This window comes from Acipenser ruthenus, chromosome 17 (assembly GCF_902713425.1).
Source record: "Acipenser ruthenus chromosome 17, fAciRut3.2 maternal haplotype, whole genome shotgun sequence".
Lineage (NCBI taxonomy): Eukaryota > Metazoa > Chordata > Actinopteri > Acipenseriformes > Acipenseridae > Acipenser > Acipenser ruthenus.
In genome coordinates, this window is record NC_081205.1 from 3,656,179 (window position 1) to 3,673,404 (window position 17,226).

General features: G+C 39.2%; 1 protein-coding gene across 1 annotated transcript in view; it reads left to right on the forward strand.

Moving 5' to 3' along the window:
- The window catches only part of LOC117423345 (BAH and coiled-coil domain-containing protein 1-like), a 91,130-nt gene that overhangs the window by 16,581 nt on the left and 57,323 nt on the right, over window positions 1-17,226 (forward strand). The window contains 1 exon segment of the mRNA XM_058989818.1: window positions 1,148-1,475. Within this exon segment, the coding sequence (XP_058845801.1) occupies window positions 1,304-1,475 (172 nt within the window). The 5' untranslated portion in view covers window positions 1,148-1,303.

The following is a 17,226-nucleotide window of genomic DNA, read 5'->3' on the forward strand; positions in this document are numbered from 1 at the left end:
GTCAAATGCAGATCGCTTGCAACAAAATACGTCCATTTTTTTTAAATGGTCGTTAAAGACACTACAGAGCTTCTTCCTTGTGCAAAATTAAAAGTGGTCAAAGACCACAGCGCAAGACGTGTGTACACAGTGTGTAACAGTATAACGCAGCATAACATGCAAGACAAAGCAAAATGAAACGCTAGCGGCTATAACATCATTAACATCAGACGAAATACACTTTACATTCAGCATTCAATTTAATAACACAATCTAAACGTGAAAAAGTACTCTTTACTACAAGTTTGCTGATCCAAACGGCACGTCATAGAATGGGAACAAGAATGGGGGGAAAATATGCTTTTTAAAAACACTATATATATATATATATATATATATATATATATATATATATATATATATATATATATATAGTGTCGCTTTTAAATAGAAACGGTGAAGATACATACACACACTGGGCATGTGCAATATTCAAATATTGAAAGCACTTACTGTAGGCCTATATTATGAATGTATCAAAGGGATAATGCCATTAACCTTTAAAAGGACTTGGCTTCATATATATTCTGTAGCGGTCAGATAAGCAAAAGTGTCTTTTTTATCTTTAAGGGGAAATGGAAATATGATGATTGTGTTGTGTAGATGCTCGCTGATGGGGTTCAGATGAGTGACTTCGTATCCCCAGATATTTTTAATCGATAGAGAATTCGCCGGAGGTTTGCCTGTCCTCTGTCCAACTAAAGAAGACGAATACAGTCAGAGCTGGATTTCCTAGTGCTGTGTGTGTTTTTTTTTTTTTTAAGACACGAGAATCGTAAAAGAATTGGGAGGCTGTTTTTCTTACAGACCCAGAGTTGCTGATGCCGATGTATTTCTTGCAGTTAACAGTCTCCCACAAGCACACAACGAGAGAAAGAAAGGATAACTTTTTCTTTTGTTTTGTACACCCTACAATACACTGGATGTGCGCTACAAAACAATGTCTTTATTTTGTATATATTCGGTTTAAAATAAGCCAGTGTAAATCAACCGTGCATTCCATTAAAAGCATATTATTGTGATTTCGGCACTTTCACCCACTGTTTGTGTTGCAAGTGGAAGTACTGCGGCTGTTTTCACTTACGTCTTTTTTTTGTGTGTCTTGCAGAAAATAATGGGAGGCTACTTTTTTGGCTGGAAAAGCCAGCGATCTGCTGAAGAGAAGATCAAATCGAAGCTCTAGAAAGGATTATATTTTTGGCGTGTTTTGCTTGTCTGATTCTGCACCCCCCCTCCCGGGTTTGGATTTATCAGTTCGAGCGCTATGGAAGGCCGGGATTTCGCTCCTCCGCCTCACCTCCTGTCTGAGCGGGGCGCGCTGGTTCACCGTGCCGCGTCTCGGATCGCTTCGGCCGGCCACAGCTCCGTGCAGCACCCCGGTCACTTCCAGCCGGGAAAATACTACCCATCTCCCATTCCCATGGCTCCACACTCAGGTCAGATATTCCAAATTGTTTGTAAATTAAATTAGATGTTTTGTGGTTTTGGCCGTTTTTTTTTAAAAATATTGTTACTGCGTAACCCCAGGCGTCGGTGCCAAACTATAATTTATTGGAAAAGGAAATTAGTTAGACAGTAAGGCCATTTTGGAAATTAGCAATTCCTGCAGCCCCCCTACATTTTATGTGCTAATTTTAGACAATAGTATTAACTTTTATTGAACTGTTTATTGTGCCAACGTTTGTAGCGAAGTGACAATGCGTTTAGAAGGAGATTAAATCTAACAAAGGGCGAATCTAACTTTTTAAAACCCGAACAGACCGTTTGTATTATAATTCTTTCTTTCTGTAGTTGTCGCTAATTTAGAACAGTCGCAGGGATAACTTAACGTATGTAAATACATCAATATAAAAACGCACTTTTTTTTTTTTTTTTTTGCGCCAAGAAAAACACGCGTGGATTGAGAATAATAATTAACTACCTCTAATATTGACAGGACGTAATTTATTTATTGTGTTTTTAAACAAAGCCGTTTGTGGAGCCCTATATATATATATATATATATATATATATATATATATATATATATATATATAGGTTTTTAATTGTTAAATTAAATAGCAGTGTTGCAGCTGTCGAGGTTTAACGGAACAAAAGGTAGTTGCAAAGAGAGCCTCCACGCAGGGGTGTTGGGATTAGGGTTAGCGGTATGCGCTATCGGTTTGTACTAATAGAGGCGGCTGTACCAGAAAATCCCGTTTCTATATTGAGTTGATGTGTCAGGGTGAGAATGGGTTAGCAGTGCGTGCTTTAGGGTTAACAAGTGGCTTTGGTATTCAGTTAAGGTATACTAAAATCAAAAGCTATGGGGAAAAAAAAGCCAAAAAAACACTGACGAGTTAGTGTACTTAAAATGTATCGCATTGTGTAGTTAGTTACTCCTGTTTCGTTTTATACACAGAGCCTTATTGTAACCCGAGGGGGTGAGGGGCTGCATGCTTGTTTAGAAATAAATACAACCTTAACTACCAGGTCTGCACACGTTTTTATTTAAATTACTGTATAATTACTAGCTTTCAATAGGGATGTCAAAACGGCCACAGCCACGTGAACACTTAATGGTCACTGTTATATACTTAAATCATCGCGTGGCGTAAGACTCGAGGTTTAGTTATACACGCCCAATATTTAAGCAGCTGTTGTTATTAATATTATTGTAATACACAATGTTTTTATTGAATACCTTTTGCCACGCGTTCTTGCAAAAAATATATACAACAAATACATATATATCTATCTATCTATCTATCTATCTATCTATCTATCTAATATATATATATATATATATATATATATATATATATATATATATATATATATATATATATATAATATATGAATCTGATCGGACCTACAGCTGCAAGACTTCTTTTTTTATTTTGATGTCATGTTTTTAAAACTGTAAACAATTTGACATACTCATTGTTACAATTGCTTTTAAAATAAAATAACCTTTTTAAAAATAAAACATGCATTTATTTAAAACCAAATGACTGCACGCGTGCAACTTTTATTTGTAAAACTGATACATTACTTTACGTAGCTTTTTTTTTTTATACATCGTGTTGGTTCTGTGGTAAGATTTTATTTATTTATTACACACAACAAGCAAAGCATTGATTTCAGTCCGGAAAATAATATTGACGTAAACACTGAAGAAGTTAGGAGAAAATACTTACAGTAAAAAATAATTACTTTTGTTTGTTTATTTATTTATTTATTTATTTATTATTTTATTTTATACATACGCCCCCACCCCTATATCTTCAGGAGCAAATCAATTCAATTTGACACTTGCTTGGCCACATACACTTAACGTTTTAAATGCAGCCTGCCGAATTAGGCTAGTATTTTTTCTCCAGAGCACCAAATCTGACATTGGAATGAATACACTAGACATCGAATCAACCCAGCTATGGCTGTAAGGGGTGTCAGATCATTTAAATATTAGGAAACAGTCACACACAACACTATAGGAGTAATTACAGCTTTTAAAAGCTTTTTTTCAGATGTCACACAGACTATTTATTGTAAAGTAACTTTTTCAACTGCTGCAACCCTGTCTCAGCATTATATACTATAAGCACACATGCACTCTGATCTCTCCGTAGAATTGATCACTTGCACTTACAATATTGCATATCATTTATTAATCCATCATTTGAGTCACAAAGGCTGGAAACCCAAACAGCTAATCTAAATGAACACAGATACATTGTAATGCGCAGTCTCATAATGATCATAGCCTTATCACTATTTTTCTACCATTGTAATAATATATATATATATATATATATATATATATATATATATATATATATATATATATATATATATATAATTATTATTACACACACACACACACACACACACACACACACAATACACTGCAGCTGAATACGTGAAGACTTGGCAGCAATCTGTTCCCCACTCTATGCTATTTCTTACAAACGCTGCAACATCCCCCACACTACTTTGCATATTGGAATAAAAAACCCCTTATGATGTGCTGCTGGGTTAGGTTGATGAAGTGTGGCATACGAGCAGTACCAGGTTTCATTGAATGATTTGTCGGTACAGCTGCCATCTCACTGGTTGTATTCATTGCATGGTGTACTGTATTTTAGAAGAGGGGTGCTGTGGGCAGTATGAGGAGATCTGGAAACTGTCCCTTGAAATTTGGCAACGATGCACATACTTTCTTGTTTAACATGAAAGCTCCAACTTTTTTTTTATTCTTTCCTTTAATTCTTTTTATTTTGATTTAATTTGAGTTTGAATGTTGGCTTGGCCTGTTGGCAGTTTCAGATTCGCCTGAATGCAAGCTCGCTTTAAAAGAAACCTGGATAATTAGTGACTGAACAGTCAACACAGCACGCTGTGTCTATTGTTAAATCTACATTTTAAACGACTGCCCCACTCCCCCCCCCCCCCCCCCCCCACCCAACATAATCCTGTTGTAGACAAAGGGCCGAATTCAGTGAGCGTTTCAGCTGTTGGTTGGGGGGAGAGTTAAAGAAATTAAAATTTCATGTAATAGAGCGAGCAAATGTTTTATTTTCATTCAATTGATATGCCATTGATGGCGTGTGTAATTCAATCCAAATACATAGTTGCCAAAATTGACTGTGTGACTGTTTCAATAAGGCTGAAAGATTGTGTGTGTTTCATAGTAATACGAAATGGCACTTTTTAAAGTGAAAACCCTGGATTGGAGCAAAACAGAAAGTAAATCGGTACTACGTCCCGGCATAAAAAGAAAGAAGATACCTGCTTTTGCCATGAAATAGCATGTGATCGACCAGCCGGTATCCCACTTTCAGTCTCCGCTATTAAACAGTCTGGCAGTTTGTCCAAGTCTGCTCTAGTTTCTTTAATAATACACATATAGTAATCCTGTTTAATTACTAGTAGTTTGGGACAACACTCCTTGACACAATTACTAATCGCTGTAGCTGTGCGGTATTGCCACTGTCTGAAATAAGCTTGACCCAATAAATGTGGTCCGTGCACCAATATCTACTGTAGCATTGAAGCCTGGTCCGTCATAGCCTCAGGCACTACTTACACTGGCAGTCCCTTTCAACGTCCTGTCAGTGCTGGCCTTGATATGTGAACTCCCTCCCTGTACATTGAAACCTTGCAAGGCCCTATACCAACAACCATGCTTGAAGTGCAACAGAACACCCTGAGACCTTCAGAGCATTTTCTGTTCTTACTGTTCGCTGCCTCCTGTGTGCTAGTTTATAACATTATCATCACATACTTTAGGATCGTTAATCAACTGGGGGATTGCTCTTGCAGAAATTTCACAGCTGTCCGATTAGACTGGGACAGGCTCTATGCAGAAGCCCTTTGAGTCTGGTAGGCCTATACAAAATGCTATGGTGGTCAGTGTGCTTTTGCACTGGCACAGTGGTGGGCATTACTGGGCTAACTCTTCCAGACGATGTGTGCACATCCTTCCAGACATCCAGTTACCTTTGATCTCCTATTGAAGCAAATGGCAATGCTGCCCTAGTGTCTGTGTCGATACAGCCCTTGCTATTTAAGGTAAGCTCTCTAGGTGCTTGCCAGAGCCCCACTGGGAGGGTGAACGTCAGAGACTATATAACCTCAGTCAGTGAGGTCTGGTTCATTCCCACACTGAGCATCCCAAACATACAATGTTTGTAAGTCATTTGTGTATGGTATCCAGGTCCTAATGCATCTAAGTCCTACTTCTTTTTATTACTTACTGTACCCGTAGTTATTTGCTAACTGGCTCAGTTTTGATTTATTTTCATGCATGATCTTAACATCAAAAAGTACAGTAAAAGCAATATTCTGCAGTCCACAATTCACTGGAAGTACCCAAGGCTCACAGGAATGTTCATATTCTGAGTTGCTTGTTGTTTTTTTCATTTAGGATAATAAAAGCAGTGCAGATTGAGTGATGCTGTGTAAAAGCCTGTAACGAGGCCCCCCAGAGTTTAAACAAGTTTAAAAATTGCCTTTCCTGTAATATGTTATCAGACCATGCTTACTATTAGAAGAAATGAAGGCTACTCTTGTTCTCCCTGGTCACAGTTGCTCGTTCATCGCTGAATTGGCTAATAATACAGGACATGAGTTTCTAGGTCTTCTGTCTGTGTTTAGGGGTTCACTTTTGCAGGGTAGCATTTAAAAAAGGTAACTTTTTTCAGTCTGTCCTTCACCTTTTAAGCTATATCTCGAAAACTAAACAAGTAGCAGAGGCCGTTTTCACACAGGTAAACTGGGTCACATATTAGGATTGTGGGAAATCTTTGACCTCAGGATAAAGGTCACAGATAAAGGTCAAACCTGTGTTTTGGAAAAGTGATAATCCAATATGGAACTTCCAGTAAAAAGAGTAAGGTAGAAACTTGGCTTCTGTTGTTTTTGAAATAAATCTCTGGAACGGCATTAGGCTAGGTAATGACAGCCATGAAAAATAATCCCATTTTCAGTTTCGCTGAAATTCTTAATGCAGAACCAATGATCCGATTTGGAGATGTACAGTTATGTACAATGAGCCAGCTATATTCTGTCATTGATGTAATCCAGAAAAGAAAAAAAAAATTCTACTTCTGTTCCAGTGCTGTTTTTTTTTTGTAATGAATTGCCTGGTTTCAGTAGCTGAGCAGAAGTAAGACCTTCTCTGTCCATACACTGTATTTCCTAAGGAAGGTGCATCCGACTGAAACACTGATTTTTTTTTTTTTACCACCTCGATTTCCTCTTTCCAGCACGTGCTTTGCTTCTTGGCTTCTCGGTTTTCTTTCCCTGCTGTAAAAGAATAGCAAGCCATTTTCACCGTGCTACTTTGATAGGAGAGGAGGCCTCTTGCCAGCTTCTAAAATCAGAAACCATTTGGAGATTTCACAAAAAAAAAAAAAAGCAAAGCTTTTCTACTTAGCTTTGATGCCCAAGAAAGGGAGGGATTGTAAACAGCCCCAAACCAAACACTTTAATGTTAACCCCGTGTAACTGCATGGAAGGTTATAGCAAAAAAATATAACGCTGCTAAATTCTGCGAGGGAGCTCTTCATTGTTCAATTCCACTTGAGTATGATGATAAAAGAGCATTCAGAGATGCATCCTAATGTTGCAGATTCTTAAGTTAGCAATACTGACGTTTGGCCTAATTCAACTACAGAGGATAAAGAACTGCAACATGTAGGACAGTTTTGTGGCTGGTGTTTCTGATTTTTACTGCCTATTTAGATGTAATCTGATCTAATCTTTTGTCCGTTCTTTTTAACATACAGTAGACGTTTCAACACACATTCATTTTGGGGCCCAGGTGCTCATATCCACTGTGCTTAAACCTTAACCTAAAAAAAAATCTAAATTGTATCCAAAAAAACTTCTACAAAATGTTAATGCTGGATTAAACGGTGGACAGAATTTGTCAACGCACAGCCTTGCATTGTGCTTTGTAAGCAAACCACAAGAGGTAACGAGTCTGACCAACACACGCAAAAAAGGGTCCAGGGAGTCTACCGCTATGGCCAAGAGTTTTGCATCACCTAGAATTTTAGGATTAGGTCATAACTAAAGAAATTTAAAAAAAAAACTATATGAACATCATTTAGATCTTTTATTTAACATCATGTAATCAAAGAAACTGCAAAAGGATATTGCTAAACTCTACCGGGAGCCATAATAGTAATACAGTATATCATGTTAGATTTCGAAATGTCACATTTTTAAATTTGTGTCAGCTTTTAGTTAAGTATATGAAAAACTACAAAGCGGTATGTAATTGAATATGTTAACATAACATTATTCAGGAGGTTTCATTCGACTTTATGGAACAAAATGTGTTAATTTTGGCCACAGCTATACTTTATTATTATTTGTTTATTTAGCAGACGCCTTTATCCAAGGCGACTTACAGAGACTAGGGTGTGTGAATTATGCATCAGCTGCAGTCACTTACAATTACGTCTCACCCGAAAGACGGAGCACAAGGAGGTTAAGTGACTTGCTCAGGGTCACACAATGAGTCAGTGGCTGAGGTGGGATTTGAACCAGGTACCTCCTGGTTACAAGCCCTCTTCTTTAACCACTGGACCACCACATCCTCCTCTATACATCACAAGAACCACCAAACGACATCATATAGGGATGCCAGCTACACCCAGAAAACAACAAATGATGAAATGTTCCTAATGTCTTACTGCTTCAAGTTTAAACCCTATTTTTGTTGAATTATATGATACATGACCAAAGCTAAGGAAAATAAAGAAATGAAAGTGAGTTGGCAATCAAAGTTTTAGCTGTTTAACCTACTTAAAGCAGCAAAAAAAGCTGACAGCTAACCTGATTGCCCTCACCCCAGATATTAAAATAAACTTGTTTGCTTTGCTGCTTGCACATCGACACCACCTCCTGGTACAAAGAAATAAGAGTTGAATTAACACAAATCCGTTTATCAGATTTTAAATGGTAGGCTATAGCAGGAATGGGGAAAAAAAGACTATTGCATAGGAGATGTTTCACCCATTCCAGGTTTTACAACAAGCTTGATTAGCCACAGTGTATAGGTAACCAGCTCAGGTGTGTCTTATTAAGCTCGTAGTAAAACCATGAATCTGAATGGATTTTAGGATTTTAGAATTAGAATGGATGAAACTGCTATTCAAAGGGAGTCTTATTTCCATCCCTGTATAGATAAGGTAAACTCAAGTTACCATTTTGAATTTAATAGGAATTGAAAGTAATATGTAGTTCATCAGCTAAAGCTGCCACAGCAAAAGCACTGGGAATTGAATGAAAAATCAACGACTAGATACTTTAGGAAAAACAGTGTGCTTAGCAGTGGTGTTCATTCCCAACATTTCTTTGAAAGAGTATTTCAGCGTTCATGTGAAGAGCATTCGGAAAGTTAGGATACTGTAGAAATACTCCTTTGGTAGTAGTGAAGGCAAAATCTAAATAGATAATACCAGTAATGTTGACCTCCTGGAGGGTAGCTGTCGTCCCTTTTCAGACATCGTCGGAGGACTTCGATGTTTCTGCCAGGACCTTTCTGTATCTCAAGCCTTCTTGAGCTGGTGGTGTCAGATTTAGGAGCGCTTGTGTTTCCAGTCCTTCCACTGGAGGTACATAAACTGGTGTGCTGGTGTTCTTTGATTTACACTCTGCGGTCACCAGATGTGAAGTGCTTGTGAGACTCACATGGCATGCATTACCTTGCACTGCGCACAGTCTATCTAATTGAAAAGGTACGCTGATAGTTTCTCATTGTCTGTGAAGTAGTTGCAATTGCATGCTATAATAATGTAGCAAGGGTGAGGTGCTGCAAGCAAGTACAAACCACCAAAGGAACTTGGTTTGGTTTTATTCTGCATTGGAAATTTTGAAAATTGGTACTATTTATGCACATACATACACACAAAATGTATCATAAGCCAATGCAAATGCAGTTCAATGCTAATGACGGGCTGCCATTCAGTGACTGTCAGTAAAACAGCAAGCAGCAGCTGAACAATAAAAATACACAATACTAAATATATGCAGAGTTTGGCATTAAATATGCAGTGTGCTTCTCAAGGATGCGGCAGCCCTTTAGAAAGAAAACAAAGATTAGCATCAGGAATTCAATATTAATCGATCTCCAGGGACCCGCAACCAACCGCCTGGGTCTCCATTCAAGAGAGACTTGTTGCATGTACATGTGTCTGGGTTCTATTTAATTTCATTGTTTTTTTGTCATTGAAAATAAAATCTCCTTTTTCATGTAATTTTTTTTTTTTTTTTTTTTTAACGCAGTGCTAACTGTTAGACCACTCTGCCTTCCAGTCCCTCATCTGTAACTGCTCTGCCACACTGCCTCCCAGCCCCTCGTCTCTAACCGCTAGGCTACGCTGACAGTGTTCCTCCCAGCAACTGCTTGACCAGACTTCCCATTCCTCAGCTCTGACCACTAGGCTACACTGCTTCCTCTTTCTTTGTGACATTTAATTCGAAGGACACAACTGACGAAAAGTCAGCAGTAGCAGATGCAGAGCTGAGTGACAGAGCTGTGTAACCTGGAGTTGGTGTAGTCACTGAGATGAGGTGCATTGATCTAGTAAACCCTAGCTTGCCAGTCTTGGAGCAAGCAGGGAGCAGAACTAATTGCACATGTACTGCTAAGTATTGCTTATTGATGTATCGCTAAAATAGAGCCTAAAATAAGAATAGCTAGTCACAGGTGTTTCCGCTTTCTTTCTGAGTCCTCCTAATTCAGCATCTCCAACAGGGGAGTTGAAATTTACTGAGCTTGTACTGCATGCCCCTCTGCTACTGATATGTCAACTGTGATTAAGTAAAAATGTGTGTGCTACATGCATCAGGAGTTTCTCATTTTTTATTCCAGTCTCTAGTATGAGGCCACACACACACACACACAAATGTGCTTGCACCACCAGACCTAGAAACAAGGAAATGCAAACACGCATATTCATCAGAAATGTTAACATGGCTATCTCTAGGGATTAAAATTGTATAGAATCTGTCTGATGCAAAAGAAACGGTCCTATCCCTTTTGAGCTGATCCTCTCTCTAAGTAGCAGATGTATAGCAAAAATGATTTGGTGTTATCACAGATAAAGCCAAAAGCATAGCAGGAGGAGGACTACTAGATTTATATGCACTGTGGAAGGGATCAAAGGGAAAAAGGGCTGTCTGTACGTCTGAGACTACCAAGACATCTGCGGGACTGTCCGTCAGGAGGTATGGTGTACCATAGTACACAGCCAGCGAGTTGTTTGAATTAAATGAGATTCATCCGTGGGTCTCACTCTGCTAACTGAGAACTGGAGGGATTACAGTATTATGTGGTACTGTACTAATTAATATACAGCAGTCAGGAATTAGGCATCCCCTGGTCTAAGCCAAAACTTCCATGAAATATCCACGACTGCCTGATTGTATTGCAGTGAATGCTGATATTCTTTGCATGGGCAGTACCTGTTATCTGTTTGTCTAGCAGCAGTGCAGAATTACCAGTTATATAGGTTTGTATTTTACTTTGTTCAGTGCAGGAGCTCCCAGTCAGCATTGCCATTTGCTTTGCAGCCAAAAATTGCTGCAAAGCCTAACTTTTCTGCTGCTCCTAGATTTCAACACTGCTGTTACTGTACAAGGATTAGTTTACTGGAAGTCAAGATTGCTAACTAACTGATTTTTTTATCACAGAAACTAAAGATGGTGGTTTCTCATTTGGGGGGGAAGTGTGGTGAAAGTGGAGTGTGCTGTTAGCGTTTCAACAGTGTTTGTATCTTAGTGACTCATACAGAGATCTGAAGTGGGCTGGTTGTGGTTCATCTGAAAAAAACTGATTTTGCCCTGTGTTTGTACGCTGCCCAGTCACATCCCCCTGACATATCTTCATCAGAATAGAACATCCTGAAGCATACATATTCAAGCTGTCCCGGGACAGGAGGATTGTTCTTCCATGGTCCACCAGTCCCTGGAATACCCAAAGAACAGGTGGTGATATTGTTGACATCCTTGGCTGTTGCACTTCTGGAAGAGTGGCCCAGTACTGTTTCTCTGCTTGCTGTTCTACAGTTATAAAGTGGCTGGACAGTGCATGGTCTTTGAGCTTGTCCAGTTCTTTAAGTCTGCATTGTTTGTTGCGCTAATCCTGAAACTGTATCCCAACGTGACCCAGCTCCCAAGCGCCTCTGGAAACCAGGCTTTTTAAATAGGAGAAGGTTTAGCTGGATTTTTTTTTAAGTCTGCTGTATAAAGTGAAGAATGACAAGGGCTCTGTGCCTTTAAGAGGGAGCGGGGCACTGTGGCTGCTAGCGCTATACAGCACAACTACAAAGTGCCGTGTTAAACATTTATTCTACACGGCTGCCATGCGGGCTGACAAAGCTGTTTCAATGACTGCTGGGGGAATTTTCAAACGCTAGCAGTAGCCTTCTCCGCCCCGAAGACAGCTAGGCTGCTAGGTTTTTTTTTTCTTTTCTTTCTTTAATTTTCTCTTATTACACCTCACAGGCAGTACCCCAGCTGACAGACACCTTTTTATTAGAGAGAAACGATGCAGAAATGTGCTGGATAGAGACATCAAGGGGGTTGGGGGGTTAGCGGATCACAGCTTACAATTCACTTCTGTATTAGGCACCTTTTTATACTGGATTGATTGATAGATAGAGAGACAGACAGACTAGGGTGTGCTGTAAGGTTATTTCTAATACAGTACATAAATCTGTGTGTATCAAATGGAAAGTGGTTACTAATCATCCTATCCTACAGCACATTGGTACAGTGGAATCCACTTTAAATTTTCAAGTTGGAGTGATCCCTCCTGTTGTTTACTGGCTTAAACATGACCATCTCAGTAAAGAGAATTCCAAAAAAGTGTTAAAATGAATGAATACATGCTTAAAAAATCTAGCATATAGTAAATACTGTAGGTACAATCAACAGCAGTGGTGTAGTTAGACAGCAGATGATCTGCGAAAGTGCAGAATTAGTCCGGCTGCAGTGTACTGGGTAAATGCATGTTCAGTATGCTGCAGTTATTACAGTACTCTTCAGTTGTACATTACATGACCTTCTGTGGGATACATAAAGCCATGTGTGCACTGTGGGATGAGCTAGTAGAATGCAGATCCAGTTTGCTGTTGATTTTCCTGGAACTCTCTGACCCTTGTGCTGGTACTATATGGCACCTCCAGACCCTGTGCATTGAAGTGTCGTTCATGATTCTGTTCGCTGAGCTGTGTCAGGCTGATCTAGCATGTCTGAGTCCAGATCCGAAAAATCCATCTGCAGACAGACGCATGTTGCAGCCCAGTGCGCTAACAGTGTCACTTTAAACCTGGGGAAGCAGTCAGCTGTTTCAAATGTCTGTGGAGTAAGTAAACAAGACCGGGTAAGACAATGTTATGTTTCCACTTAAAAGGCTGCAGAATTAGCCCTTAATGCTCCTAATTGCTTGGAGGTCAGGGTATGATTATATGTTGGCTAATACACAGAATGTTCGTTTTGGCAGGATGTCAGCAGCACTAAAAATTGCAGCCAGACAGTCCTACCTCTTTCTTTCTACAGCTCTGTAAACAGTGCTGGGGGAAGCCGAAGGCACGGCCATGCCTGTGCAGAATTGCCTTCGCTTCCCTGTGACCCCCTTGATAAGATCAGGTTAAAGTCCCATCTGTTTTGCTTTTCGATGTAGTTGCACTGATCACCTTTAAAACTCTTGGGGGCTGATTTTATTTCTTTTTAAACAGTATTTGCTCGGAAGTAAAATGTGCTTCTTTTTTATGTAAAGGAAAAAAAAACACCTGCATGAAGGTGGACTTGTGAGCTTAAACTAACCATCTGCATGAGTCATATTTAGCGTGTGCTACATTTAACAGGTGTTTTCCTTTTCAGAAAATTGGTGCACTGTTTCAAAACCGTTTCCTTTTAATCTTTTTAAAATTGTGTACGTCTGTTATAAAACAAGAGATACAAATCACATTCAAGTGCCATTCGGAGTTGTTTATTTGTAAAATGGTACAAATGGTTTCTTTGGCTTATACAGTAGCTGGGATTGGTACGTCTGCATGTGTCTCCCATGCTGCGGGATCCTTGAAGCTCTGTCTTTCCTTTCTGCTGCAATGAGCCATAAATAAAGGCTCACAATCAATATTTAGATAGCTGTGGATAGATTTACTGCATTTGCATACATTGATTAAGCAGGTGTTTGTCCAATATTTCAATACGCCTGATAGGTTTATTAGACACATTGATTTAGAACAGAGATGGATGGGGCTGACTGTGAGAGACTGGTCCAGATCTAGAGCTTTATCAGTTTGAGCCCAATTCCTGCTACAGCTAAATGTAAACAGCATGCGACTTTCCTATTGTATTACAAACCAAGCAGTCAAAAAATGAATGAATGAATGAATTTTGAACCACAATAGCCTTCATACATTCAGTATGGCACAACATCACAATTGATATCGCTATGGACTTTTAAAAACATTTATGGGGTTTTGGTTAACCTCAAATGGGTTTTCCATGAATGCAGCTCTGACTGTAGCGCCACAGTAATCAGAACAACTAATGAACTAAGCTGCAGTCCTTCCGCTGAGCCGCTTGCTTTTGAATGAGCCTTTTACTGTTTGGAGGGAAAGGGAAGTGACCTTCTTCGGAATCCACTGTCACTGGAGCTCCAAGGTGTTTATCTTGTAGGAGATCCAAGTTGGGACACCAGGATCCTGACTGGAAAGAGACCTTTAACTCTGGCAGCAGGCCGTCTTTAACCCCTCGACCGTGGAAACTGCTGCACAGAAGCGATTGCAACAGCAGCCAGGGCAGTCAGTAACGGTGTGCAAGCCCGCTTTGCAGGTTCTGTGGTGGAGTGTTGATAAACAGTTTTGACGTTAAACACTAGTGGCAGAATAATCCATTAACTACTTTTTTGTCATTATTTTTATATCCTGCCCTTCCACATAGAAAAAAAAACAAATTCCCCACCCAGATGCAGTGTGTCAGGATTTATTTTTAAAACCTTTTCCCATTTAAAGACTAATTTAGACGTTCCGCCCGCAGTTGCCAAAAACAGGCTCAGAAACCCAGGCCCTTTGGTAACCCTGAAATCATAGTAATTTCCACTTTCATAACAGAATACTGTCTCTGTGATGATTTACCTTGGAGAGCAGCTCAGTTTGCAGTATTTTTTTAAGACTGTGGCAGAGACTGCTTCCCATACAGGAGGGACCACCCCTGCCAAAGACTGACCCAAGCCTGGGAATCGTACATTAAACAATTACATCAGCACTGAAGATCCGGTATATTGGTAAAAACCATCAGAATGCAGATAGGTAGACTGCAATCACACGTCACTATAACTGTCATATAGCTGCACACTGAATGTCGTTTCTTTTGATCTCAGATTGCAGTGTGTATTGTTATACCATGGTTAATTATTGCATTGCAGAGTGTGCTTTTGTTTACCAGTTTAGTTCAATTTCCCTTGTTTTCAAACTTCCTGCTGACGATAAGGTCTTGTTTTTTTTGTACCCGTTTCTCGTTGCACGCTTTGCTAATTATAGCTCTTGTGTTGCACGTTTGTGTGCAGCGCTGTTTATTATCGAGGCTGGGTTGATCATTACTCATTAATGACCTTGGATATCCTGTCGCTCTATTTATTTTATTTTATTTTTCTCCAAAACTAATTACTGAACTCTCACAGGTTGCAGTGAAATTCCTGCTCATGAAATTCCCCAGACCCTGTTCCATTGTTTAGCTTTCCTTATTTTATCAGGGAATATTTCTGAATAAGAGAAATGGAGAAAATAAATGCTTTTGCGTTCATGCGTGGCTTTTAAGAGCATCTGAATTCCATCTCTCACTTTACAATATAGTTTTTAAGCTTAGGGGTAAGTTACGGTCTTATGTATGGAATAATGTAGTGGTAATCTACTTGACAGGCTTATGCATAATATATTTAATATATAAAGGTTTCATGCAAGTTAGTTACTATTTTGTTGTTCTTGCATGGAACACATTTCAGTGTTGTATGTTTTGTTAACTTAATTTATTACAGGGAGCACCAATAGGAAACACCCCTGTAATAAATGGCACACACTACAGTTGTTGTTCCCCACCTGTGCAGTCCTTATGGAACTGCTTAGGCTTGTGCTGATGACTGCGGAGCGCACCATTTATTTCAAGAGTGTTTCCCTGGTTTCCCCCTTAGATGTAAATGTTAGCCCATGACAGTATGAAAACAGTTGCAAACTTAATTTCAAAATGTATGCGTTATCTCCCTTTATTATCTTCAAAAAAAAAAAAAAAAGGAAGAATATTCAATATATGATTAAACCCAGGAGTTTGCTTTAATTGGGCAATTGCAGTGCCTTGGGATTTTTCAATTTCAGTCAGAGCTACAGTGTATTAAAATTACATGAACCAGCCAAGGTGTTTATTTATAAACAAATGAGGTCTGATACTTGACTGGTGTAAGAGATCATCCCTGGCTGTGTTTTTGTGGGTGTGATTTTTTTATTTTATTTTAATTTCTTTTTTTTCATGGCTGCGTATGTTCATGTGTAATTACCATTTTAAAAACAAAAATACATTGTATTCTGGCTATTTCTAAAGCAGTACATGTGCATGTTTTGTGTTCTATTTTATGCATGTGTCTGCCTACTTTTCTGAGTGTGTGTGTGTGTGTGTGTGTGTGTGTATCTGGATGTGGGTGTGGGTGTGGGTGTGTGTGTATCTGGATGTGGGTGTGGGTGTGTGTGTGTGTCTCTATCTGTCTGTTTGTTTCTGGGCGAGTATGTTTGCTTACCTGTCTGATTGTGTCTGGGTCTTTGTGTGCAAGCTTTATGTTTTTAGTTGTGTAATTGCTTTTGTTCGTTTTATGTGGCAGTACGAGTGTGTTTTATTTGAGTGAGAGTGCGTTACACTGTTTATAGAGCGGGGTATGAAGGCTTGTTGCTTTGAAGCTCTTGGCGGTTCCTAACAATGATTGATTTTATGAGCCCCTGCTTTGTGCCAGGGCTCTCTGAAGATGTGTTGGACCGGCTTCTTGTGGTGAAGACGCCATTCCAGCAGAGAGACAAACTGAAGAAAAAATAGTTCAGCCTTGAAAAGAAATCTCTTTTAAAGCACATATTTCCGGACTCTGTTTTTGATGCGGTTGCGAAGGAAATCTCTCATTTGCTACTTTTCATCTTTTTTGTTTTTCTTTCTTTTTTCTGTTTTTTTTTGGTGTTTTAAGATGCATGGTACAGTTTTTTCAGAAAGCTCTAATGAATATTTTCTGACAGCCCTGATAATGAATACAAAACACACACACATACATACACACACACACACACACACACACACACACACACACACACACACACACACACAGTTAGTTAAGGTTCTTCTAAGCTGCTGCATTTTGCGGACCAGACCTGTCTGTTTTGTAGAATTCAACGTGTGCTTCAGTTCCTATTGATACATTAATCTAAAACAAATCTTGCAGTTAAACAAAAAAATGCATGTAATATTGAAATGTTACGGTGCGTACTTTAAAGATGAGGCTCCAAGCCTCACACATGGGTAGTCCATCAATACTTGACCCGTGACCTACAGCAAGTCATCAATGGACCATCCATACAGTAATTCTTGCAGCGGCTGTCCATTGACAACCACATGGAACGATGGTAAATGACCCATGGACAAGGGTAATCA